General features: G+C 53.8%; 1 protein-coding gene across 8 annotated transcripts in view; it reads left to right on the forward strand.

Moving 5' to 3' along the window:
* The window catches only part of PML (PML nuclear body scaffold), a 45182-nt gene extending 19652 nt beyond the window's left edge, over window positions 1-25530 (forward strand). The window contains exons 3-9 of one of the 8 annotated variants that reach the window (XM_027123574.1): window positions 591-1171; window positions 2698-2768; window positions 8865-8984; window positions 9388-9646; window positions 11122-11174; window positions 19877-20027; window positions 21080-25530. In XM_027123574.1, the coding sequence (XP_026979375.1) occupies window positions 591-1171; window positions 2698-2768; window positions 8865-8984; window positions 9388-9646; window positions 11122-11174; window positions 19877-20027; window positions 21080-21834 (1990 nt within the window). In that variant the 3' untranslated portion in view covers window positions 21835-25530. Of the gene's footprint in view, window positions 1-590; window positions 1172-2697; window positions 2769-8864; window positions 8985-9387; window positions 9655-11121; window positions 11175-11745; window positions 13047-19876; window positions 20028-21079 lie in introns of those variants that run through there. The other 7 variants (XM_027123577.1, XM_027123576.1, XM_027123575.1 and 4 more) reach the window with 7 other exon arrangements.
* Window positions 25531-26076: the final 546 nt, after the last annotated feature.

Consider the following 26076-nt stretch of genomic DNA (forward strand, 5'->3'; position numbering starts at 1 on the left):
AAGGTTTAGCATGTTCTTATTTTTTTTTAAGAACATCAACCTGCCCAAAAGTGTTGTAGATATTTGAGCCAATTATTTAAACTCTGAATGTCTTGGTTTCTTTATCTGTGAAATGAGGATAATAGTAATTCTCCCTTAAGAAACTCAACGGAGGATTAAGTGGAATGAAATGTATCAAGTCCTTAGAATTCTGCTAGCAGCAGCATAATCTGCATATCTATGTAAAGCTGTTTGAATAGAGAGAGGTGTGAAGGATGCACCCAGGGTGCTCACCTGGTTGCCTCCGAGGTGGGGAAAGGAAATTCGGAAAGGCTGGGAAGAGATGATTAACTTTCTTGTTGGACGTCTTTGCGTTGTTTCACGGATGGAGGCTAGCTGTTATTACTTTAGTAACTTTTGATGTTCTAATACGTTTTATTGGTAGTTTGGGTACTATCACCATAACTACAAACACTGAATTGAGAAAAGCACGAACGTAGGAACGTACCATGATTCAAAGTTTTGTAATTTTTGAAGGGGAATTTAATAACAAATATAAAGAGAAAAAAAGCAGGCGAGCCCTAAATCAAGCCAGCCCTATGTGTCCGCAGCATCTACTGCCGAGGCTGCTCCAAGCCGCTGTGCTGCTCGTGCGCGCTCCTGGATAGGGGCCACAGCGAGCTCAAGTGCGACATCAGGACGGAGATCCAGCAGCGGCAGGAGGAGCTGGACGTCATAACCCAGGACCTGCAGGAGCAGGACCAAGCCTTTGGCGCGGCGCAGGCGCAAATGACCTCGGCCGTCAGCCAGCTGGGCCGCGGGCGCGCGGACACCGAGGAGCAGATCCGCGCGGGCGTGCGTCAGGTGGTGGAGCACGTGCTAGATCAGGAGCGTCAACTGCTGGAGGAGTTGAATGCAAAGTACCAGCGCAATTACGAAGAGATAGCAGGTCAACTGGGCCGCCTGGATGCTGTGCTGCAGCGCATCCGTATGGGCAGCATGCTTGTGCAGAGGATGAAGCTCTATGCTTCCGACCAGGAGGTGCTGGACATGCACGGCTTCCTGCGTGAGGCACTCCACCAGCTGCGCCAGGAGGAGCCCCAGAGGCTGCGAGCTGCTGTGCGCACGGACAGCTTCGACGAATTCAAGGTGCGCCTGCAGGATCTCGTCTCTCGTATCACCCAGGGCACAGGTAAGCCACCCTCATGGCTGGCCTGTTTATCGTTTAAGGGCTTGGGCCTTGCCACTGTCCCTTGGGAAAGGCGGGGTAGAGAAGATCAGTTCCACATGACAGAAAAGGAAACTGGGGTTTTTATTGTCTCTTGGGTTTGATCACATCATAGGTTACAGGGTGCAGGATAAATCTGGGGGAGAGGAGGCACTGACAGGAGGCTGAAGCCACCCAGAGGGGTCACGTTTGACTGATTAACAAGGTCCTGTGGATTAGCTGCGATCTTGTGACCCTAGAGGAAGTTAAGAAACGGCAAAGCTGAGAACCAGACCCTGTATCATTTTAGCCCCAGAGGGACCAACCACTTTAGGAGGTTCTCTTAAGCCATCTGTGTCCAGCAACAGAGAAGTTAACTTGAACATGAGGTATGGGCAGAGGAGCTGAAAACCACTCCCCCTGTCCCCTGTGGTTGGGTGCTTACCCAGAACCATGCTAGGGCTCCGTGGAGGAGACCTTTTTCCCCTGGGGTGGCCCACCATCTGGACCAGCTGCCAACCTTTATGGGCCCTGCCTTGTACTGGGCACTTGGGAAATATGGAGACAGCACACCAGTTCCTGACCTGGAGTTGTCCAGTCCAACTGGGAGACAAGGTTGGGTGGGGCCCATGACATAGCTGAGGAATGAGACAGTGCTTGGCTCTGCAGTACAAATCCAGGAGTTGCAGCACCTTTATAGGAGCTGGAGATATCAGGGGGGTTCCAAGAGACACAGGGGGTACACTAGAGGGTCTCCAGGGTGGGGAGGCTTTAATGGCTCTTTGACAAAATCTCTAGGCTGGACTCTGAGGTCTGGTCAGCTGGTGTGAGGATGCCCTTACTGGGTAAGGGGAGGGAGGCTACAGAATCTGAGAGTTCTCAGGCAGGTGCCAGTGATGGAGACCTTGCTCACTCCTGCCCTTGGAGATAGTGGACGTGGGCTTATAAAAGTGCAGTACTAGAGTGAGCATGGACTTAGCCTTCTCCACCTAGGTGGTGACTGTTACCCATGTACAGGAAATGACCTGCATAGAGTTTAAACAGCTTGCCTTGGGTGTTGTAACCGGGAAGTGGCAGAGAAAGGAGTTATTTTATTCTGAAGCATGAGAGATTTAGATTTAATAAAAACAGGGTGCAGGTCAGAAGAGTATCACGGAGCTCTCACTATGCAGAGAAATCAGCGAGCAGTAAACGGTGTTAGGATTGTCCATGCTTTGCCTTGGTGGTAGCCCCAAGATGGAGAGAGCTGTGCTTGGGGTTTGGAGCCAAAGGCAAGCACTCTCTAGTGCTACCTTTCTCTTCCTTCTGGCTGAGTTCATGCCCATTATAGTCAGGGAGCTTTCTTTCCAATTACAGCCCCTCCATGGAGCTTCCCCAGTGCTGCCAGAGGCCCTGGAGAATGGGTCTCCAGGAAAAGCAACGGGAATGTTTCCTTTGTCACTGTCCTGAGACAGGATGCTTCTCACCAGGGATGTCTCTGACCTGCCTGTGACCTTCTCTGTGTTCTCCAGATGCAGCTGTTAACAAGAGAGCCAGTCCAGAAGCTGCCCGCACTCCCAGAGACACTTTTGACGTTGACCCGGTGAGATGGGCTTGAGGTCTGAAGGGGATGTGGTATGTCCTGCCGGTCAGGTGGGTTGGGAGTTCCCCTGTGTAAGGAAGGAAACTGAGTCTTGCTCTCCCTGTGTCTGCAGGCAGTAGAGGAGAGAGAGCACCTGAGAGAGGGACAGCAAGGACCTGGACTGGAGCCTTCAGTGGGAGGGAACAAAGGGCGGGCTGGCTGGCTGGCTCTGGGCTCCTAAATGCCAAAGTAGTTCTTGATGGGTTCAGGAGGGGTTAGGCCCAGGGATGGACAGGAGATAAAGGCGGTGGTCGCTGGTAGGCAGGCCCTTGATAGATGCGGCAGATGACCCTCCCCTCCGTGTGCCCCACCCCAGGTATGTGGACCTTCCCCTCGTCTCCCCCCACACATGGATCTTGGAGACAAATGGAGAATGGGGCCAGGAGTCCGACAGTGATCACAGCAGCCTGGGTTCTATCGGTGTGATTTCAGGGCCAGCATAGTTCCAAGGACCATAGTTTTCAGGCTTTGGAAGTGCCCACACTCCCTCTAATGTTGGCATTACCTCTGCAGCACCCCTGACCTGTGGCTGTCCAGCTATCATGCACACCCTCCAGGGACAGGAAGCTCGCTCATTCTTGAGGCAGCCACCCCCATCGCTGGACTGCTCTTAGAGTGCGTCCCTGGGTGGAAATGCAGCGGCATCCCTTTAGCCTGTCCTCTTGGGTGCTTGCATGCATGGCTCCTCTCTGCCAGGATAAGCTTCTTCAGTTTCTTCTTGGACCGGGCATCTGGTCTGCTCCCCATCCTGGTCATGCAGGTGTACGTGCCTGTTGAGGATCTGGGCCCAGGACTGACTGGTCCTCCATGGAGAGCAAGTCTTAGGGTGAGGGTGTTCAGCCTTTCTAGCTTTGCCATGGCATGGCCTATAGGAGAGAGAGGTTGCTGTACGCTGAGGCAATCAGGAGAGGCTTCCTGTTAGGAGGCAGAACTTAGGATCTGAGAGTTTCAAAGCTAGGAGATATCTTGGATTCTGACCTTCTCTTGTACAGAGGATGAAGCTAAGGCTCCCAGAGAGGGTGTGACTTAACCTGAGGCCACGCAGCAAGCTAGGGGCAGGCCTTGAAGCCACTTCCTAACTGCCTTGGGTACTGCATTCCCATATACCCATATACAAAAGTAAAAAACACCAGGGGGGAACCTCCCTGGTGGTCCAGTGGTAAAGACTCCACACTTCCACTACGGGGGGGTGCAAGTTCGATCCCTGGTTGGGGGACTAAGATTGCATGTGCCTCGCAGCACACCCTAAAAAAATAAATAAATAAAAATAAAATAAGATGGTGCATTAAAAAAAAAAAAAACGATAAAAATAAATAAATAAAATAAAACAAAAACCATTAAAAAAAATAAATAAAACCAAAAAACACCAGGGGAGTTCTCTGGTGATCTAGTGGTTAGGATTCCAGGCTTTCACTGCCGTGACCTGGGTTCAACATCCCGCGAGCCACATGGTGCAGCCCCCAAAAAAAAAGTTTAAAAAGGACATTTTAGCCCATTTTTTTTAACATGAAAAAACACATTTTATTGCGCTTAAGTTATAAGAAAATAAAATTTCTAAGTGAATCAAACCATAGACACAATCCCTTTAAAGGTTGTTTTCCTCCATCATGTCAGGTTGTTACATAACTAAAATTAACCAACTTGAATCTGATTGTTTTAAATCAGACTATAAATAAAACAAACCAAAAAATAAACCAGAAGAGGGAAAAAAAGATCACCTAGGATAGTGTTAAACCACTTTCACGGTTCAGCGTGAGTTGTGGCTCTTGGAGAATGAGGCAAACCATTTGACTTTTTCATTCATTTTGCTTGTTTGCGTGCGACGCCTTTGCTACAAAAACTGGATAGTTTCTGCTTTATCAGTTACTCAGAGCAATAAAACTGTAACAGTTGTTTTCCTAAATACTGTAAAACACTAAGACTGACCAGCAACTTCATTTTGTTTTATATATTTTTAAAATATTTTGTGAGTTTTATTACGTATGTTCATCCATTCACCACAGCCCTCAAAAAGAAAAGTTTCTCTGCAGAACAGGCGGCAACAGCTCTGTTCCAAGGAATGTGTTTTAATTTTTGCCCAGATAAAAGAAAATAAGCTTTGCACACACACTCAATTCTTTACTTGCAGGCATACTTCACTCCTTATTTTCTGAAACTCCCATTCTCAGCCTCATAGAGGCACAGATGGTTCAACTTTCAGTTCGCCCATTTTTTGGATAAGCGATACAATCACATGGTCAGAAACAAAAACCTAAAAGTAATAACGTCTCTCTCCCACCTTGTCCCCTGTCTGTCCAGTTCTTATACCCATATTCCGATCTTTATTAATTTTTACATATCCTTCCAAAATTTTTTTATGTAATTACAAGCAAATATGACTATATATATTTGCTTTCCTTTTTTTTTTTGTACAAAAGTGGCACAGTACCACATATACATAGTATTGTGCCCTAGGCATAATAGTATTTGGGAATTCTTTTTTTTTTTTTTGATTTATTTTATTTTATTTTATTTTTTTGGCTGGGTTGGGTCTTCATTGCTGAGTGTGGGCTTTTCTCTGGTTGCGGCGAGCGGGGGCTACTCTTCGTTGCAGTGCACGGGCTTCTCATTGCAGTGGCTTCTCTTGTTGTGGAGCATGGGCGCTAGGGCGCGGGCTTCAGTAGTTCTGGCGCACGGGCTTAGTTGCTCCACGGCATGTGGGATCTTCCCGAACCAGGGCTCAAACCCGTGTCCCCTGCATTGGCAGGCGGATTCTTAACTACTGTGTCACCAGGGAAGCCCCAGTATTTGGGAATTCTTACCTTATCAGTAGTCAGGGAGCTTCCTGATGCCTTTTTGCATCTGCACAGGGGTCCACTGGTGGATGTAGCATGGTTTATTTTTAGCTGACTCCTTGGCTATTTAGGTTGTTTTGGCATTACAAACAGTGCTAGAATGAAAAATGTCCCCAAAGAAATCATATGAATGGTAGTTGAAAGTGCCCTGGGTCCACAGAGTGCACTGTCTTCCGGGTGCCAGTCGCTGGTTAATGAACAGCAAGAGAGCCCGTACTCTTGTGTGAATAAGGTCTAGGCGTTTTGCCAGGTCTTGTCTTGTGACCTCTCAGTACCAGCTACTAAGCAGTTTGAACTTGGAGCCTCAGAAGAATCCTCTTCCTGAAAAGTCTCTTGCTTTCACTTTGGTAATAGGCTTGGGGGTGAGGGTGGATAGAGCTGGGGAATGGAAGTGGGTCACATACCACGCGTGCAAAGGACAGGTGTGGCCGCTTGAGGGTGGCAGGCATGGTCTGGTTGTGCCAGAAGAAAGGCAACACTTGGACCCACATTCCTGCCTTAGGAGGCAGGAACTGGGCTCCTTGGGCCAACACTCATCCCTCTTGAAACTGCTGGTGTACTTTCATCGCCACCCTGTGCCTGTAGGCAGAGAGGATGAAAAACACCAACCGGCTTAACTAGGAGCACGTGGGTGGGACAGTGGCTCAGACATTTTCCCTCCTCTATTTCTCACAGGCTCTTTTTGCAATGACGTCACAATACAATGGAGAAAAAAATAAATTGTTTTAAAACTGTAAAACAACTATAAATCAGGCATCATGACTTTTTTTCTTTACTGAGCCCTCATGTGTGTCCCCTGCTTCATTAACATTGCAGGGGGTGTCAGGGAGGATGGGACGGAGGTGGAGAGGAGCCCAGCCCTGTCTTGGGGGAGTTCACAGCCCAGGTGGAAAGAGGTTCTCTTACATGCCAGCAGTTTGCAGAGACACACATGAAGGACAGACCAGGACCTTTTCAACTCTTTCATTTTTAATGGTGATCAAATACATACAACATAAAATTTGCCTGGAAGTGGAATTGCTGGATCATGTACTAATTCTGTTTTAAATTTTTGAGGAACCACCATACGGTTTTCCGTAGTGGCTGCGTCATCACCGACAGTGCACAGCGGTTCCAACTTCTCTACATTTCTCATTCACACTTTGTTTTTAATAGTGGCCGTCTTAATGAATGTGAAGAGTGGTTTAAACTTTTTTGACCACCACCCACTGTAAAAAATAGTTTACATCTAACCTACAGGGTATACACATGCACATACCTGTAGCTAAAACAGAAGTTTTGCAAAACAAATTACACTTATAAACATGGGAGGTACTCTAATTTTCTGTTCTGTACTATTCTATGTAATACAAAAAAATGCTAGTCGTGACATTGCTTTCATGATCCACTCGCGGGTCACAACTGTAGCTTGCAGAACACTGGCACAGGGAGTGCTGTGGAGATTGTGTACTTTCCCTAGAGGCCTGGGAGAATATGACCTGGGAGATCATCCCCTCGCCCCTTCCCACACACAGGTGCGCTCTCTGATCCGGCTCTCCTCCCTTTCTGTAAAGATGTTGAGAAAAAGAAACCCGGGAAACAAGGAGGAGGGAAGGAAATCAGTCCATTATAGCCAATGATTTGGGAGCCCACATTTCACATGAAAGCACTCGATACCAAGAAGAGCCCCACCTCAGGGCCCCGGTCCCCAGCACGTGGCCTGTCGTGCGGGGCTTTCCCTGCCTTCCCCAGCCTGGGCTCGGCCAGGTAATCCCTGCTGTTCACCCCGTGAGGGTGGGCCTGACCATGTCGCCCACCACATGGGAGGGACAGAGCTTGTCCTGAGGAAGGCACATCCCTGGCCTCATCCTCGTACAGCCCAGTGCCTGGCTTTTCTCTGCTCAACCCAAGCCCCCTCCAGCTGTGTGGGAATCCCCTTCCTTCACTGGGTGGGCCGACCGCAGGCTCCTGATGGGTGGTCATCCGCTGAGCGCACAGGGCCTGTGAGGTGCCAAGGGGTCAGGATTGCAGGCAGGAGTGGCAGGCCAGGGCCCCTGGATTGAGCCCCGGAGGCTGGGCCTCCCCTTTCGGAGGGACACTCCCCACGTCACCCACTTGGTTTCAGCAAAAGGTCCGGCTTATTCTTCAGTGTCACACGGTAGAGAAAGATGGTGCAGAGGGATGTTAAAGGATACAGTGGGTGCAGGAAGGGAACCTGCATTTCAAAAACACGATTCAAGCCCTGGCCCAGGCCCTTATTAGGTATGTGACCTTAGGAAATCACTTCACCTCTTTGTGCCTCGGTTTCCTTCTCTGTAGATAGGCAATAATCGTAATATAGTACCATCCTCTTTTTTTTAACGATAATTTTATTGTAAAATTCACATAAGAAAATTCACCATTTTAACTATTTTAAAGTGTACAATCCAGTGACATTTAGTACACTCACAGTCTGGTACAACCATCCCACCTCTAGTTCCAGAGTACTTTCATTACCACAAAAGGAAACCCAGTACCCATGAAGCAGTCACTCCTCACTTCCCCTCCCCCAGCCCCTGGCAACCACCAATCTGCTGTCTCCGTGCATTGGCACCTCTGAATATTTCATATAAATGGAATCATACAGTATGTATTCTTCTGTGGCTGGCTTTTCACTTAGCCTGATGTGTTCAAGGTTCATCCACGTTGTGTGTGTCAGAACTTTATTCCTTTTTATGGCTGGATAATATTCCCCTGAATGGCTGCCCCACATTTTGTTTATCCATTCATCAGCTGATGGACATTTGGGTTGTTGCCACCTTTTGGCTATTGTGAACAGGTGACAGGGAGGCCAGTGTTAGCTCAGTGGAAGGATTTCCTCCCTGTTATGACTTTGCAGCTGGAGACGAACTGCTTCCATTAGTAGTGAGCACTTTGTCCTTGGAGTTGTCTAGGCTGGGCCTGTTGTCACACGAGCCTTGAATTGTTGGGCAGTGTGATCCCTGAGGTCATTTTTCAGCCCCGTTAGGATGCACAGGCATTGAAGTGGTCCCTGGATGCCAGCACCTCAGGGTCACAAGGGAGTGAAGTCATGGAGGCTGTGGGGAGGATTTCTGGTCCCCAGTAGGCTCTGGGCTTTGGACTGGGCAGCCTGCACCTGTTTCTGGGTGAGGCCTTGGGGACTGGGCTGACCCCAGGCCTGGGGACCTGGCCCTTGTCCTGCTGCCTGGTCATTTCTGACTACCCTCATTTCCTGACTTTGCAGCCAGAGGAGGCGCAGAGGGCCCAGGTGCAGGCCCCAGGATTGACTGTGGTACAGCCGGTGCCAGGGGCACACCCTGTGCCAGTGTACGCCTACTCCATCAAAGACCCCTCCTGCAGAGAGGTAAGGTTCTCCCCCGCCCTCCCCTCCCCTCCCGAGGGCCCAGATCCTCCTAGGCGGTAAGAGGTGGAGCTGAAGTGAGAATCCAGACCTCAATAGGCACCTACTCTCTGCTCTCCCTGCTCTTGGTTGCCCTGTCAGGAAGCTCCTCTCCAAGCATGAGCCCCTTCCAGGGCAGTCAGAGGCCAGCAGAGGTCGGTGGTCAGTGGTCACCAGCAGGGCCAGTGTGCATGCTGACCTGGGAGGCCATCCTTTATAGAGAGGCGTGATCTGAGTGGCAGATAGCAGAGAGAAGAGCAGGAGCAAAGGGCACGGGGGGCACATGTTCCTGCCACCCAGGTCTGGTCTCTGCCCGCTGCCCCAGTGGGAGGTTCCTGACCGACCCCTGTGACTCCCCGCTGCACAGGAGGTCTCCAACACAGCCACACCACAGAAGAGGAAGTCCTGCCAGACCGAGTGCCCCAGGAAGGTCATCAAGATGGAGTCTGAGGAGGAGAAGGAGTCAAGGTTGGCTCGGAGCTCCCCTGGGCAGCCCCGGCCCAGCACCTCCAAGGCAGTCTCGCCACCCCACCTGGACAGGTCCCCCAGCCCCAAGACCCCCGTCATAGGAAATGAGACCTTCCTGCCCGACAGCAACCATGCGACCAGCGACCCTGGGGAGGCAGGTAGGGAGGTGCGTGGGCAGCAGAGGCTGAGGCCTGCACGCTGTCCTCCAGGGTCTGGGTGGGACCCCTCTTCTGCATCCTGACCCTCCCCACGGAGCCCAAAGCCAACAGCATTCCCTGTGTGTCCCGCCCTCAGCTGCCACCAGACGGGGAAGGGAGAGCCCAGGGTTTGTCTGGGGGATGAGAGTGGATAGTTCAGCTAGCCTGTGTTTTGCTGGGATGCCAGTGAGACGAGCGTGACGGGCCAAAGACCACATCTCCTTAGTTCCTTCCCCTAACACAGTCTTCGCACTCTTACAGAACCCAGCACTGTGCCTCTGCATGGGGTGGGTCTCCCCAAGAAATGTTTGTTGGTGGGTGCCTGGTATGTGCCCAGAGAGGACTTGGGTAAAGTCCACACCCATCGGTTCCCCAATTTTTCTGCCACCTGCCTAAGGCACCTCGTTTGTCCTAGATACCTTTTACGGCCCCTGCCAGAGAGGGAGTCCTTTCGTGTGAGTTGAGGTCAGCCCATAGAATTCTGGAATGTTCAAGACAGTTCTTCCTGGATCTGTTTTACCCAGAGTCCAGCTTTATTTTCATTCTAGGTCCCACACTGACCCCTGTTCCTGGTCACACTGAACCCCGACCCTGGTCACACACTCAGCCCTGACTGTTAATCCTTGCTCACAAATACTATTGGTAATCAGAAGGTTTTGATTAACCTAGATAAAGTATCTTTTTTTAAAACTAATTAAGTTGTTTCTTTATTTATTGGCTGCGTTGGGTCTTTGTCTCTGCACACAGGCTTTCTCTAGTTGTGGCAAGCGGGGGCTACTCTTCATTCTGGTGCGCGGGCTTCTCATTGTGGTGGCTTCTCTTATTGCGGAGCACGGGCTCTAGGCGCGCAGGCTTCAGTAGTTGTGGCACGCGGGCTCAGTAGCTGTGGCTCGTGGGCTCTAGAGCGCAGGCTCAGTAGTTGTGGTGCACGGGCTTAGTTGCTCCGGGGCATGTGGGATCTTCCGGGACCAGGGCTCAAACCTGTGTCCCCTGCATTGGCAGGCGGATTCTTAACCACTGCGCCACCAGGGAAGCCCGATAAAGTATCTTTTAACTCAAACGTCTTGTGGCTTACGGAGCTGAGAAGTGGAACAAACCAGTGTGCCGCTTTAGGACGGCCAAAGGTTCCAAACCAGGTAGTGCTTGTCACGCCCCCTCCACAGGTAGTAAATTCTGAATCACTCCAGGGCCAACAGCTGAATTAAGCGTTCACAGGCAAGGCACAGTACGCAGTGATGGAAATCCACCTCGAATAACCCCTCTGCACAAGCAGATCCACGCTGGCACACACGCTGAACGTTCACATCCCCCGTTGCAGGGCACACGTCACCCACCCCGTTCACTGGCCTGCAAGGATTCCCACGGGAGAACACCCTGGGCCCCGTCCACGGGCATCCCTGGCAGGCCCTAACATTGTCTCCCCTACCCCGTTTCAGAGGAGCGTGTCGTGGTGATCAGCAGCTCGGAAGACTCAGATGCCGAAAACTCGGTGAGTGGCTCAGAAGTTCGGCCTAGGATTCCTGCCTCCCCCCATTCCAGGTCCCAGGGGCCGCAGCCACAGCAGGTGACTCTCAGACTCGCGTTGCGCCTGGGGAATTTACCAGCAAGGCAGTGAGTCCTGAGCTGTCCAGAGGATAGTCTCCAAATGCCAGCTGTGGTCTGGATTGCTCTGACCCTCCCTCCATACCAGGGCAGGAGCCTTCAGTTATCACATGTACTCTTCTGAAAAGCTGGGAGCGGGCTTCCTTCCAGGGCTCTGTCTCATTTCTGGACTAGCCAATGCCTGTGTCTGGAGCTTCCTTATGCATTTTCTGCCCTCTTAAGTCCTCGGTGAGGAGGGCGGACAAGCGTTCATTCCCTGGTTAATGGCAGCTGTTGAGGGCTCTCTGGGGGTGTGAGGGCGCAGGGCAGCCCCATGCAGGGCCCAAACAAGCACGTGGTGACTCCATGTAAGAAGAACTTCTTTAAAGCCATCCCACAATGGAACAAGCGACCTTACGGGTTGTGACCCTTCTGTCCCTGGAGGTTTGTTAATGGAGGCTGGGCTGTCACCTGTCCAGGGGCAGAAGGGATCGGAATAGAGTGGAAGGTTGGACTGGGTGGCCCCTGAGGTCCCTTCCAGCCCTCAGTCTGAGGTTCTGTGTTGGAAAGCGTATGGAGCCCACGGAGACCGTCGCACCTCCCTCCTCGCCTGCCCAGTCTACGCCGAGAGCTCGCCGAGCGTCCCACCCCTGCTGGGCCTCTCTTCTGCCCCGTGGCACATGCCGACCCCCCGCTTGGCCTCCCCACCATCCTGCAGAGCAAGCTGCCGTCCCTGATGCTGTGTGTCCCGGACAGCCTGCCGCTCACCAGGAGCAAGCTGCCGTCCACCGTGGGATCAACTTCCTATCACGCAGAGCACAAAGAAACCCGCGCCTTCGCCATATCTTACGCCTGCCCCTCAGAGTGTATTGTGCCCCCATGTGGACTTGTTCTCCCTCCCAAGGGCCAGTCCAGGCCCCCACCCCGGCCACCACCGGGACTCCCAGCCAACCTGCCGGTCCCCAGGAGTGTCCCGCCCGCCTCACAATGGCCAACAGCCAACCCCGCCGGGCGGGACGGGCAGCACGATCCCGCGGCCGCTCCCTCCGGGGCTCCTCGCGCGTGGCCCAGTGGCTCAACAACTTCTTTGCCCTTCCGCTCTCCTCTGTGGCTCCCCAACTTGATGCCTCTCTCAGGGGGGGGGTCGGGGGAGGCAGAGCACCCCAGGCTCTTGGAGCAGGAGTCTCTCCTGGGGACTCTGGCAGAGCCCCCATGGAGAATCCCCAAGTCCAGGTCCCACTGGAAGTCCCTCCAAATGCATTCCTACCACCCCACCCTCCAAATAGGCCTCCCACGAGCACGGGCCCTCCGCAGACAAGCCTCTGAGAGCCCAAGTGCCTCCCTCCTCTGCAGCCCTGACCCTGGTCACCTTCCTCTTGTAACCTGTGGCCAACACACCCCCTCTGCTCCCCAAGCCCCTCCACCCTGCTACCCAGCCCAGCCCACGCACCTGAAGGCCCTACACACAGTAGGCATCCAATACATCATCAGAGAGTGAACAAGGGCATGAATGGCTCCATGGACCTCTGGGTAAAGAGACAAGTCCTCCCCAGCCATGGGGGTGTGACTGAGATTCAGGCCCTTGTTCCTCACATCCTCAGGCCTCTTTGCCCAAGACAAGGAAGCTTCTCTCACCCTTTGCACCTCCCACTGCCCCATCCCCCCACCCCAAGCCTTCCCACTGGGCCTCCGCCAGGATGTAAGCCCACGAGGGCAGGGACTGTGTCGCTCCCAGGCCCTGGCAGGTGCGGCTGCTCAATAAATACTTGTTGAACGATCACCCTTGCAAACCCTTCTTCCATGACCATCAGATTCCCTGCTGGGCTTAGCCCTTCCCTGCAGGTGTTTTTTGTCTCCTCCCTGCACTGACGCTTGGTTCACCTGGGGGGCTGCTATGTCCCTCTTTCCCCCACATCCTGGGAGCATCAGAGGTGGGAGGTAGGGTCCAGGCCCTCTGTGCCTCCTGTTTGGGTCCCACCGCCTGGCAAGATCCCCTGTGCCTTTGAGGTCTGGGCCCTCCAGATGAACCCCACTTGCCCCAGCTCATCTCAGACATTCTCCTGCCTTCCCCCACGTAGGAAGACTGCCTCCTAGGTTTCCTCTCCCCACGCAGGTCCAGCCTTCCTGGGTGACTTCAACATCCACCACCCTGGTCTCTCCTCACCTTGAGCTTTCAGGGATCTTTGCCCCATTCCCCTGCAGCTGCCAATCCCATCCCCCATGCCCCCTCCCCCAAGACCTCGCCATCACTGAGAACATTCCATCTCTAAACTGTCCCACGCAGACTCTGACCACAGCCTCCTGCTTGAGCTCTCAACCCGTTCCTTCCAGGACCTCTGCCCTCTCCCTCCCAGCTCCTTCTGCCTCTGCCTCCTGCCCACCAGCCAGCAAGGTCCCCCATTTCAGCCAGCCTTTCACCAGGATCTCAGTGCCCTGCCTCCCTCACCCGCCGGCCTCCTGGTAGCCTGTCCTCCAAAGACAACCCTGGAAGGATTTGGTAGCGTTCCCCTGCTCCACGCCGCCACCAGGAGGCCGACTTGTGTTGGAGAAAAGTCAAGGCGAGGAAAGCTACAAATGATTGTCTCCTGGGCTCCCTGGCTTCCTGCCTCAGCACGCCCCTCGGCTCTCCACGGCCCCTCGCTGCACCTCCACTTCCCTAGCTCTGGTCCCTCATCCCCGCCCCGCTCGCTCTTGCCAGGTGGCTGCACCATCTGCCCTCGGAGGTTGACAGGTGGCATGGGAGCAGCCCCCGTCTCGCTCTCTGATGACAGATTGACCCGACCTGGTTACATCCTTCCCCCGTTCCTTCTGTTAGGGTGGTGGGGATGGCCACCTCCCTGTAGGACCCACTCCCCCTCTTCCTGGCCCCACCCTCCTGTCTCCTTGGGAGCCTACTGCATCTCCCCATGCTCATCTGTGTCTTCAAACACTTTCTATGGGCTACAGCTAGGCACCCTGAAGAAAGTCTGTCCTATCTCGGCAACCCCCACCCCGGACCTTCACCCCCTTGGTGCTCCTTCCTCACCCCACTCCCCTGCCCTTCCCCACCATGCCAGTGAGCCCTGCCACCAGCGCCAAGGTAACCTCCACACCTCCGAGTCCAGTGGTCGCCTTCAGTCCTAACTCCCCGAAAGACTCTGCTTCCCTTGGGTTCAGGACACTTCCTCCTGCAGCTCTGGCTGCTCCTCCCTACTCCCCCTTCAGGTCTCTGTGTTCTTTTAACTGTTGTTCTCTGGCTTAGGTCTGGGCCTTCTTCTCTTTCTAGTCTGTGTACTCCCCCCCACCCCCACTCCCCGTGATCTCAGCCACACCCACGTCTTCACTATGGGCTCATGCCCGCAGGACCAACAGGGCCAATGGCGTCCTGACAGCTCCACTCAGATGCCCCATAGAAGCCTCGAACTCACCTCTCCTCCTCTCCTCTCAGTAAATTGCACCATCTGCCTAGTTACAGAATCCAAGACCCCAGAGCTGCCCAGGACCCCCCCTGTGCTTTTTATTATTCCTCACAGGCAATCACTTTTTGAGTCTTTCCATGTTCTAAATTCCTCTGAAATCTGGACACTTCTTTCTATTCCATAATCTTGATAAAATTAAAACAAGACTGACCTTGGGTAGAGACAGAAACCTGGGAAGGAAAGAGCGAGAAAAGGATCGGAACGCCCTTAGTCCTGCCAGACGTCATGAGTACCAGGTGGAGGCACTGAAACCAGCAATATTTTGGGGGTGGGGTGGGACGGGGGTGGTTCGTCTAGTGCTCGGCTGTCAGCAAGGAGCCACTGGATGATATCTGAGGTTGATCAACTCAGGAAGGAGAAGCACATTTCGGGTTAGGAAGAATTAGACGATTAGAAGCAGCTGCTCACCTTTGGCGAGCCAGTCTGGAGGCAAAAGAGCCAGAGGATCACTGCCTTTGTGTAGGGCTTCTTCAGACAAGTTTTTCAAATCAACCATTACACGAGTCCAAAACTTGTCAGGGGAAAAAAAAAATTAAAAAGAACACAAATTAGATCCCCCTAAGTAGGTGCATCTCTCACCCACCTTCCATACCCCCTTCCAGATCCCTGGTGCTCTCAGAGTTCTTTGGAGGAAGGGAGCAGGGCCACATTTGCAGGGTGCTCCAGACTCCCCTGTCCTCCCCTCCCTGCAGCCTTTATCTAACCTGCCAGTGTGTGAAAGCTGTAGAAAACTGGTCTGCTAAGATACTGTGTTTCCAAGTGTACCAGGGTGTGTAGGCCCCCTGCTCGGGCTGCAGCTGTGTCAGTGGCTGGAATCGAGACGTGGGGGGCAGGTCGGTTCTGGCACAGACCTGGCGTGGTGGGCAGGGCTGGGGAGAGGCTGCCTGGGCAGCAGGGGTGCTCTGTAGGAGACCTCGCCCCTGCCGGGAGAGGCAGTGGGGCTGTAGTCTTGGGGTGGAGGGGCAAGACACAGGTCTGATGCTGGAGACCTGGAGTGAGGACTGTGCTTAAAAATGAGGTGGGTCAGACACATGTCTGCTGCGGGCCCTGTGTTAACGGATCCGAAGCAGAAAAAGATAGATGCTCTCATCCACTCTTCGGACAGAAGACTCACCCCAGTGCCCGATAGCAGCAGGACCAAGTGGAATCAGCAGGCGGCCTAGCCGAGGGGGCAGCCCCTGGCAGGAGTGGCAGTGGTGACCGGCAGTGGAAGGGAGGCCTGTGGGGAGCACCTGATCCAGGGGAGGGACCGTGATGCTGGTGAATGAGTGTATCAGAAAAGTAAACAGGTGCTCAGCTGCGAAGATGGGAGCCGTGTCCTCCAATGGGCAGCAGCAGCCTGCAGAGCAGTGGGCAGAGGGCCGTAGGGGCCACAGGCTGGCTAATGGGATCGTTTAGGTTAACAGATAACATGTGAAGTATCTCTGGGGCCTTCAGGCTTTGCAAGAGCTGTGGTTTTGTGTCTGCTAAGTACACCGGTGTGTGTCTTGCCCCACTGATCCCAGCTGCTGCTTCAGCTCGGGTGCTAAGAAGGTTCCTCAGGAGCTGCGGACTCTCGATTAGTATTAATGTCAGATACTAGACAGGTATCTTCAGGTGAGGATGTTAAATATCAAAGAGTTTGGCTCCTGTCTGATTTGCTGATGCCCGAACGTGGAATACATCAGTCATGAGGACAGTGGTTGCCAATCCTGGCTGCACACTGGTGTCACTTGGGGGGTTTTAACCAAGGACAGATTCCTGGGTCCCACCCCCCCGAGATTCTAACTGACTTGGTCTGGGGTGCAGCCTGGACGTCAAGATGTTTTTAAGCTGCTATGCACAACCAAGGTAGAGACTCACTAAATTGGGGGAGTCAATTGCACATCTGTGTCAGAGGAATGCCGCCCCTTTCTATACGTATCAGCCTTGAGCAGAGGTGAGGTGTACATTGCTGGGCTATGATCCAGGTGTGGAGGGGAAATACTGGCTCTTCCCAGATAAACCTCCTAGACTTCTGGAAGGTGATGTCAACCCAGCTGCTTCCTCTGAGCACCTTGGAATGGCCGTTACACCTGCTGTGTTGAGTTGGGATGTGACTGATCTGCTAAGTTGACTGTGATGAAGATAAGTGAAATAGAGCTCATGAACCCGATTGCCTGTGTGTCCTAGTTGCCTGTGTAGCCCGAAAAGAATCCCAGATCCCACGTGGCTCAGTCTGAACACAGTTTTGCAGTCAAAGAAACACAGTCCATTAACCGAGTGTCCAGTATTTACTCACATCTTTCAGAGACTATTACAGGGGATCCAACTCCTAGCTCACAGCAGCACTCCTTAAACCCTCCACCACTTCACTCCAGCCCTCACCATCTGCCACTCCCTGGTCCCTCAAAGCCTCATCCCACTTTTCACTTAGAGTCCTCACACATGGGCTCTGGTCCCTTCCCCACTCCAGTTCCTTCTGCTGCCATCCCTTTCCCTTCCAAGCAAATCTCAGCTTTTTCCGATGAAAGGCCCTCTCCTAGATTCTTGGGTTCTGGTCTCTGCCACTCTCCCTCTCTATCCCCGCCTCCCCATTATCCTGATTGTGGAATAAGGTCGGGAAGTGGCAGTGTCGGGGTGTGGAACAGGGGCAGAAAATGAGCAGGGCCAGAAAGACATCCTGCCCTGGAGCCTCTATGTGCTGATTCTGTTAAGTCTGGGTCTTTAAAAAAAAGTCTTTTTTAATTGTGTCAGTACTTCCCAGCTGTACTGCTGGGATTTAAGGCAGGGAGGGGGAATTGCCTTTACACCTGGCTGGAGTTCAGTGGGAGGCATTCCAGTGAGACCAGTCCCATGGGGTAGCCATACTTTATGGAAGTTCTCAAGGACAAGAGGAATCTGGGAGGAAAAGGAGTCACGGCTGGAAGATTCAACCCTCCTTCCCTCGACAACTCAGTGGAAAGGAGTGTCCTTTTATGAAGGGAGCAAGCAGGTCTTCAGTAAGTTCAGGACGAAGGATATTTCCATGACTATAAAAGAGAAAATGACCCCGGGACCATGGGAGGCTCTTAAAAAATGAGGTTCTCATGGCTATCATAGATGACCCTGGTATAAAGATGGGGGAGTTAGCTCAAGGATGCAGGTGTGCTGCTTGCCAGGGAGCTCAACCCTTGGAGGAGAATATCTGAAGAGAAGCCTCTGGCCCTGCAGCCTGAAGAGACAGTACCAGAAGACAGATGGAAGCACCCTGGGCCACTGCAAGGGCTTCTGCAGTTTAGAGCAAAGAGAAGAAGGAAGAAGGGAAAGCCCAGCGTACTGTGTCGGTGGGTGGCAGAGAGGACTTGGCCAAGGGGACAGCTCTTCAGCCGAAGCCCAGGGGAGGCCATGGCAAGGGGAGTCCAGCTCTTTCCACCAGCCCAAGTGTGAGAGCACCCCAGCCTTGTGATCAGAACAGGCACTGGAAGATTGGAGATAGAAAACAACTTGATTCTCCCATGGAGGAAGAAGGCGGCGTCTCCTGTCTACAGGCTAGCAACTTTAAGGAAGACTCCTGGAGAAGGCTCCTCATAGGGAGGCAAGGGAGCCGTGACAGCGAGACAGAGACTCAGAGCAAGACAGGCCAGATGGATGTATGGTCAAATGGAGAATACAGATATGCAAGGCATATCTTTTGTCAAATTAGGGCCTCAGGTATAAAGTCCCAGAACTCACAGGCTGCTCTAAGCAACACCAGCTCTAGATGGACTCATAGTGAATGTCTGTTTCTCTCAGTGACAAGGAGGAAGTTGGTGAGCCTGGGGTAGGGCTGTGAAAGGCAAATACAGATCAGCCCCTCTCAGGAAGCACATTTTAATTGTGATTAGTAAAGACTTTGCTCTTGGCTGAAGTTTTGGTAAAACAAATGTTTCACCTGGAGGGTGGAAGGGCCTAAGTATGCTAATTCTGCCCCAGACCAGGGACGTTAGCCAGAGGCCAGAGTTCAGGGAGGCCTCAGATGGCCCCACGTGAGGCTGACTCCATCAGCCACCAGGGACAGTCCCTAAGGGGGAACGATCGAGGTCTTCTCTGGACTCTGTCCCAGCAGTGCCCCCAGCTGGCCCTGTGACATTGGCCCTGTCCCTCCCAGTGTCTGGTTAGTGTCCACAGGTGGCATTCACAGGAGGTTCTGAGCAGGCCACCGAAGACTGAACGTCTGGCTTTGGCAGGTGTGCTATCTACATTATGAAAGACTCCACCCCTCTCTTTAGTCCCAGCCCCGGGGTTTAAACTCTTCTAGCCAGAGCTCTTCCCCAGCCCCAAGGCCTTGCAACAGTGTTCTTGCCTTGGTGAGGGAGAGAACAGACCCTCAGGTGCCAGCCTGGAGGAGGCCTGGCCTCCGGCTTCCCTAAGCACCATCTCCTGGACGCCAGACCTGGGGAGTCTTCTCTCTACTGTTCTCACAGCCAGGCTCTGTGTGTACCCCTAGATGTGGCTGGCGTCCCAGAGGCCCAGCAGCCCTCCCTCTCCTTTGTGCAGGACACTGGGACCTCAGCTCGCTTGGGGGACAGGAAAAGCCAGGTACCTTGCCCCTTCCAGAGAGACACCTGAGGTTCGAGATGAGCCTCCTTCCCCCTGTCCCAGGTTTATGATATTTGCTCTGAGTCTGCTCAGAGAGACGACGTCAGGGGCAGACACGTCAGGCCCTGCCAGCCTCGGCCCTGGCGCCTTCCCTAATCCTCCACACCCAGCCCTGCTCGCACATGCGCACACTCGCCCACAAAGTATCACACTTTCACACACACTTGTGTCAACACAGGTCCACAATCCCACACCCCTTGTGCACACCCAGATGCACACACACACGATATTTGTATTCATTCCCACACATTTTTCACGCACACTCACACTTGCTCACGTGATCTCATCCTACTCACGCACTAACGCACGTCCTGGTTCACAAGCACAGCCCTCACACGTGCACGTTCACATCCATTCATGCGCTCACTTGGGGACCCATCTTCCCTTTCCCAGTAACATGCCCTCCCTCAAGTGCACACAGATGCCCCCACCATACCCATGTGCTTGAGTCCCCCCTGCCACACTCATGCACGCACAAGCATGCACGCCTGCTCACGGGCGCAGGCTCACATCGCCACTGCGCTCCCTCTCGTCCCCCGCAGACCCCTGACCTGTTGGCTTTTCTGTGTTGCAGTCCTCCCGAGAGCTGGCCGACAGCAGCAGTGAGTCCAGTGACCTCCAGCTGGAGGGCCCCACATCCCTCGGGGTCCTGGACAACAGCCTTGAGGACTCCCGGGCAGAAGACAGGCCCCTGGTTTTCTTTGACCTCAAGATTGACCATGAAAGTGGGTTCTCCAATGACCACCCCCCACCCCTTTCTAGCTTAGTCCCTGAGTCCCCAGGATAAGTGCAGACAGAGCCATCTGCGAGTCCGGGAGAGCCCTGAGCTCTGGCCGATGGCTGCAGCCAGAGAGTGGGCAGAGCACTGGGCCTCCCAGGTATTTGAACTTGGTTCTTTGAATAAGGACATCTGCTTTGACCAGTGCCTAAAGGCTTAAGACAAGAGCCTCCAGGGGTTCCCGCCCACCCCACCCCCATCTTAGGGAGCCTTGGGAACACGCTTCTAAACAGAAGCACGATGTGAAAGTCGCTGCTGTGAGACCAGCAGTCCAAGCACAGCCTTAGGCCATGACTGCACATTTCTGAATACAGGGCCCATTCGTTCCACGGTAGCTGCACGGGGAGGCCAGCAGAGCCAAGGTCCCAGGGAAATATGACCCCTTCTCCCTCAACTCCACAGTGTTTGCCCTGGCCCTGCAGAAGGCCAGGCCCTGTCCTGCGGCCTGGACTCAATGTGGTGCTCAGCCCAGGCAGACGGAAGCAGCAGGTGTTTCCACAGGACAGAGAAGCAGTTTGCAGACCTCACTGGAAGATTCTGGGCCATGCTTTGCATGGAGTGGACTGGGCAGGTGTGCTGTCTGACCCAGTGCTCTGACAGCTGAGGGCCTTAGCTATGTGACTGATGGGATTGGAGGCCAGGGGAAAGGGAGTGGAGGGCTAGGCAGAGGCAGCGAGGGGTCTCGAGTGCAGGTGGGTGGAGGCTGGCAGAAGACAGACAGGAGGGGCCTGGAGTGAAAGCGTTTGGTGAGCTCGGGAAGGTGGCGGGGCAGGAGGGAGCTGGACTCCCAGCAGGGGAGCAAGGGGGCGTGGAGGGCAGCCCCGCCTCCCCTTGGGAGCCAGGGTCAGAGCTGCACGTGAGGCTGATGTTTGTTTCCTGCCAGCAGGCCCCAAGGTGGGGTCTCTGGATGGGGGGATCGGCAGCCCTAGAGGACCCCCCGCTCCCGGTGGTACCTCGCGGTGCCCTTGGGGCCTCACGCTGCCCTTCTCTCCTGCCCAGCCCAGAAGATTAGCCAGCTGGCAGCCGTGAACCAGGAAAGCCAGTTCCGCGTGATCATCCAGCCCGAGGCCTTCAACATCTACTCCAAGGCCGTCTCCCTGGAGGTGGGGCTGCAGCACTTCCTGTGCTTCCTGGGCAGCATGCGTCGGCCCATCCTGGCCTGCTATAAGCTGTGGGGGCCCGGCCTCCCCAACTTCTTCCAGGCCCTGGAGAACATGAACAAGCTGGGGGAGTTCCAGAACGCCATCTCAGGCTTCCTGGCCGCCCTGCCCCTCATCCGGGAGTGCGTGCCCGGGGCCAGCAGCTTCAAACTCAAGAGTCTGGCCAAGACCTACCTGGCGAGAAACGTGAGTGGACACAGCGCCCTGGCAGCCGTCCTGACCATGCGCGACCTGTGCCGCCTCCTCGAGGTGTCCCCGGGCCCCCAGCTGGCCCCGCACGTCCACTCCTTCAGCAGCCTGCAGTGCTTTGCATCCCTGCAGCCCCTGGTGCGGGCGGCTGTCCTGCCCCGCGCTGAGGCCCGCCTGCTGGCCCTCCACCTGGTCAGCTTCAAGGAGCTGCTGACCGCACACCGCCATGACCCGCAGGGGGGCCTGAAGAAGTACAACCGCTTCCTGAGCCTACAGACCCCCTCGTTGCCCACAAGCCAGCCTGCACTCAACCTGCAGGCTCTGGGCACCTACTTCGAAGGCCTGCTGGAAGGGCCGGCCTCCGCAGGGGCAGGAGGCATTGCAACCCCCTCTGGCTGGCCATAGCTTGGCAGAAAGGGCTTCCCAGCAGAGCTGAGAGGAAGGGATGACTGGCTCAGACCCTTCTGGGGACAGAGAAGGATGGGGTCCCTGAGCCAGGCCCTGCCCATCACAGCAATCCCAGGTCCTGGTCCCCAGTTCTCCTTTGTCATTTGGTCCAGAATCAGTTTCCTTCTCTGGGACCAAATTCCTCTCCTCTAAAAATCCCACAGAGAAGGTTCCAAGGCCAAGCAGCCACCTGCCAAGCAGCCACCGCACAGATCCCTGTGCGGCCCTGGGAGCGCAGGAAAGTTAGCTCACCAGACCCCTGGCCCCTCTCCTCCAGGTGCCAGAACCAGGGAGGTCCCTGGTGAAGAAGGCCTGGCCGCTGGGCTCTCGAAGTGGCCCCCGTATTGCCCCAGCCACCCGATTCCCACTCCCAAGGGTGTCCTTGCCGCTCCTCCCTGACCCCTGGCCGTGGCCCCGGGGGGGACCTTCTGACAGCACCCACAGACACTGCCTGCAACACCAGTGGTCCCACGGGTACATAAGTGCCTTTCAAACCAAACCACCCCTTAGGGATTTGGGTTCTCCTAGCTTTTGCCTGCCCGGAGGCCAGCTCTGTTCACCTCCCCTCTGGAGTATTTTCACCCACAAAGGGCCTCCTCTCAGCAGAGACAGGGGCTGCTGCACCATGCCTGTCCGTGCTTCCAGACTGCAACCCTTCCAAGCCTGCTTCCCTCCTCCTGCCTACACAGATGCCTCCCCTTAGTCGAGGCTTTGCCCTTCACGTTCTCTGCACTGTCCCCGGCCCCCAGCCCTCCTGAGGTGCGTCCTCCAACCCAGCGCCGCTTTCAGTGGACTCCAGGGACCCACAGCATTGGAATCTCCCAGCAAGCTGCTTTAGTGCATTCTCCAGACAATTCTGTTGCCTGCCAAGTTTCAGAAGCATTGCTCTGATAGACTCTCCTCCAGGGAGAAGCAGAGAAGTTCCCGGCCCTGGCCCTGACTGTGTGCATTGAGTGGAACCCAGGGGAGGGCCTGAGCCCCCACATCCCCACCTGTGAAATGGGCTGGTTAGCCAGCACGGTCCTAGAGCTCGCATCCAGCTCTGCCATTCTGGGGTTTTAGGAATGGACAGCAGGCCTCTGAGGCAGTGGTCAAGGAGGTTTTCATTCTTGAACCTTTGGTCCCAGCCCTAAGCTAAGGTCCCCAACCTTGTGGTCACGCTAGAGGTCAGCAGCAGAACACAGGCAGGTCAGGCCAGTCTCGTGTGACTAGCAGAACCACGGTCCCTCCCCCTCTGCCCCTCTCCCATCCCTCTTCCTTGGCCCCCTGATACTGGGGTGCCTCCATGGCTTCAGCTTTCACGTGGGTGAAGGCTTTGCACGCACACCCCTGCCCCCATCCAGCGGGGGGCCCCTGAAGACCCACTGAGGGATCACGCAGGAACGTGCCGCCACGTTGAGAGTGCTGTGGCCCTAACAGTGAACTCGGATGCATTTCAAATAAGATTCCGATTTAAAGTAGGCTCTGGCTCTGAAGCTCAGTAAAACAGGCTGGTGGGTGAGGGGAGGAGGGGGCTGGAGCCTCAGTCTGGCTGTGATGACCATCTTGGCAACAGCAAGGCAGCGCTTGGACCACTCCTCACAGCATCTTCCCCTCAGCCCCACCTCGGGACTGAGCCTGCCAAGCCCAGCCTCACAATGCTTTCTACCTTCAGATGGAGCTGATCACAGGTTTTACAGCAAAGGGCTGTTCTGCCCTCTCTCCACTGTCACAGCCTCTAATAAAGATGTGAATCGTCAAAGCCTGATGCCCCAATCACAAACTCTGCTCAGCCCACCCCAGGAGCCACTGGGCAGCCTCTTGCCTGGCAAAGGGGGCACTTGCTGGCATATCTGTTCTTTGTGGGATGTCTTTCAAGACTTAGCAGAGCTGAGAGGCCCTTGTTGCTCAGGTATGGGCCTCAAGGATAAGAAACCCCATTCCAAGTGGGCAGACCAGGGTGGGCCTGTCTGGGATCATGTCCAAAGCGGGGAGCCACCTGGAGGGAAAGAAGCACCCACTTCAAGAATTACCCCCTAGAGGGAGTCAGAGATCAGGGTCTGTAGGAACTTTACCTCTGCTGGAAAATCCTGTACGCTGGTTGTCACAGATGGAGTTCTCATTAGTGCCTGCAGGGATTCCCCTGGCACAGGCAGTGTAGGAATTAGCAACCCCCCTGGCCTGGGTGACGAGCCAGGTAATGTGATTTGAGCAGTGCCACTGCCCTTAGCCCCACCTACCTGTCCCAGGTGCCCAAATTCCAGTCCTGGAGTTTTAGTGTCTAATTGCAAATCCAAATATGTCTCTTGTGCTTCATCTTTGAATCCTATCTCAGGTTTATCCATGTCAACTAACCACAAGTTTGCTGGGCTAGAAGTCAGGGCGCTGAGTTTCAATCCTCACTTAGTTGCCTCTGACTCTAGTCTGGTACATCAAACTCGTCGATGCTTAGGCTCTGACTCTGTAAAATGGTATAATATGGGTTGTTTTTACCTCATAGGATCTCGTGTGAACCAATGAGAAAATGTTTCTGAAAGTAGCCTTTTAATGTATGAAGAACCACACAAATGTAAGATCTTATTTTACTGACAACAAAGATGACAGTGTTATTGCTTTATAAGTTACAGAAAAATAAACAGATATTGGATCTTAGCAAACAGAGGACTTCGGCTTGTCTTCAGGGGAATAAAGAACAAGATCTGGCATGGAGCAGACAACTTAGTGGGGCTGGAGGGTCCTGGGTCCCAGGGAGCCAGGAAGGAGAGCAGGGGAGTCTGCCTTGGAGTTGAGCAGTAGGTGGCTTTGTGTCCCAAAAATACCCAGATGGGAGGTTTCAGCCACACAGCCCTGGAGCAGACAACAACTTTCCTGTGGCAGCCCAGCTCAGCCCTTCCCAGCCCTCCCCTACTCTCAGGCTCCTTTTTGAGGCCCAAGAGCTCAGGGACACCCCCAGGAAGGTCGCTTGAAAATCTGCTTTAACCTCAACCGTGCTCTTCCTTTCAACTGCACAAAACTCAGCTGCTGCTCCAGTGCTTGGCCCTGCTGTTCCCCCACCCTGCACCCTCCCCTCATCCAGCCCTGGCCGGCCCCACCTCCACCCTTATTCCTACCCTAGACTCACTCTGACCCCTAGTCCCTATCTTGACAATTCTCCATAATTCAGAGTTGACCCTTCACCCTACACCTCCCGCAGGCCCCGCCCCCCCTCGCTCCCCCCCTCCACCTCCTCTGACCTTAGGCTTGTCTCCACCTCACACCCCAGCTGCCCTATACCTAGAGGAAGAGGTCCTTTCTCACCTCTCTTCAGTCCTCACAATTAAGGGAACTACACAGCTAGTGACATGAAATGTCAAGTCAGAGAGAGTCCTACCTTGTGGATCCTGCCCAGACGGAAGGGGAGCTGAGCCAGAGCAGCTCCCAGACTCACCAGCAGAGGGCGCTGCCGCCCCACAGGGTCTGGTGTCGAGGCTGCTGCTCCCCGCGGATGGCGAGGGGTGTGGTGTCAGATAAAGGCTCTGGGTAGCAGCAGTCTTTTTCAAAGTGCCACGCATACTTCCGGTGGTGTGGGAGATATCTTTAGGTAGATGGTGCATGGAGAAACATTTTTAACGTGTATTTGTATTTATTTTATTTATATTTATAATATAAATATATTTGTATTTATTTTAACATCTATTAGATGTATTTATTATTTGTATTTATTTTAACATCTATTAGAAAAAATAGAGCCAGCCCATCAACACCGTGATTTCTGGAACATGGTTGCTCAGAATGATGCTAAAATGGGATTCTCTACAGGTCTAATTTAAAGACAAATATGAAGTAACTACAAGCTCCGAAGGAACACAGGTATAGCAAAACTTGTGACTGTGGAAGTGGGGGCCTTAATTTTGGGAAATACTGGGCTACCAGGGGCATTCGAGTGAGGATTAGAGCTAAGGTTAGGGCCCACGTTAGAACTGGAATAAGAGGGGGTGGGGTTAGGAGTTGGGGTGAAGCCTAAGGTTAAGATTTGGGGTTATATCAAATTTAGGGTCATATTTGATCATTAAGGTTAGGAACTGAGTTAGGAATTTAATTAGGAATGGAGTTAGATAGGGAGTTCCCTGGTGGCCTAATGGTTAGGATTCAGTGCCATCACTGCTGTGGCCTGGGTTCAATCCCTGGTCGGGGAACTAACAGATCCTGCAAGCTTCGTGGCATGACCAAAATATATATTAA

This window comes from Aethalodelphis obliquidens, unplaced genomic scaffold, assembly GCF_003676395.1.
Source record: "Aethalodelphis obliquidens isolate GAN/ISIS:26980383/991018 unplaced genomic scaffold, ASM367639v1 scaffold26, whole genome shotgun sequence".
Lineage (NCBI taxonomy): Eukaryota > Metazoa > Chordata > Mammalia > Artiodactyla > Delphinidae > Aethalodelphis > Aethalodelphis obliquidens.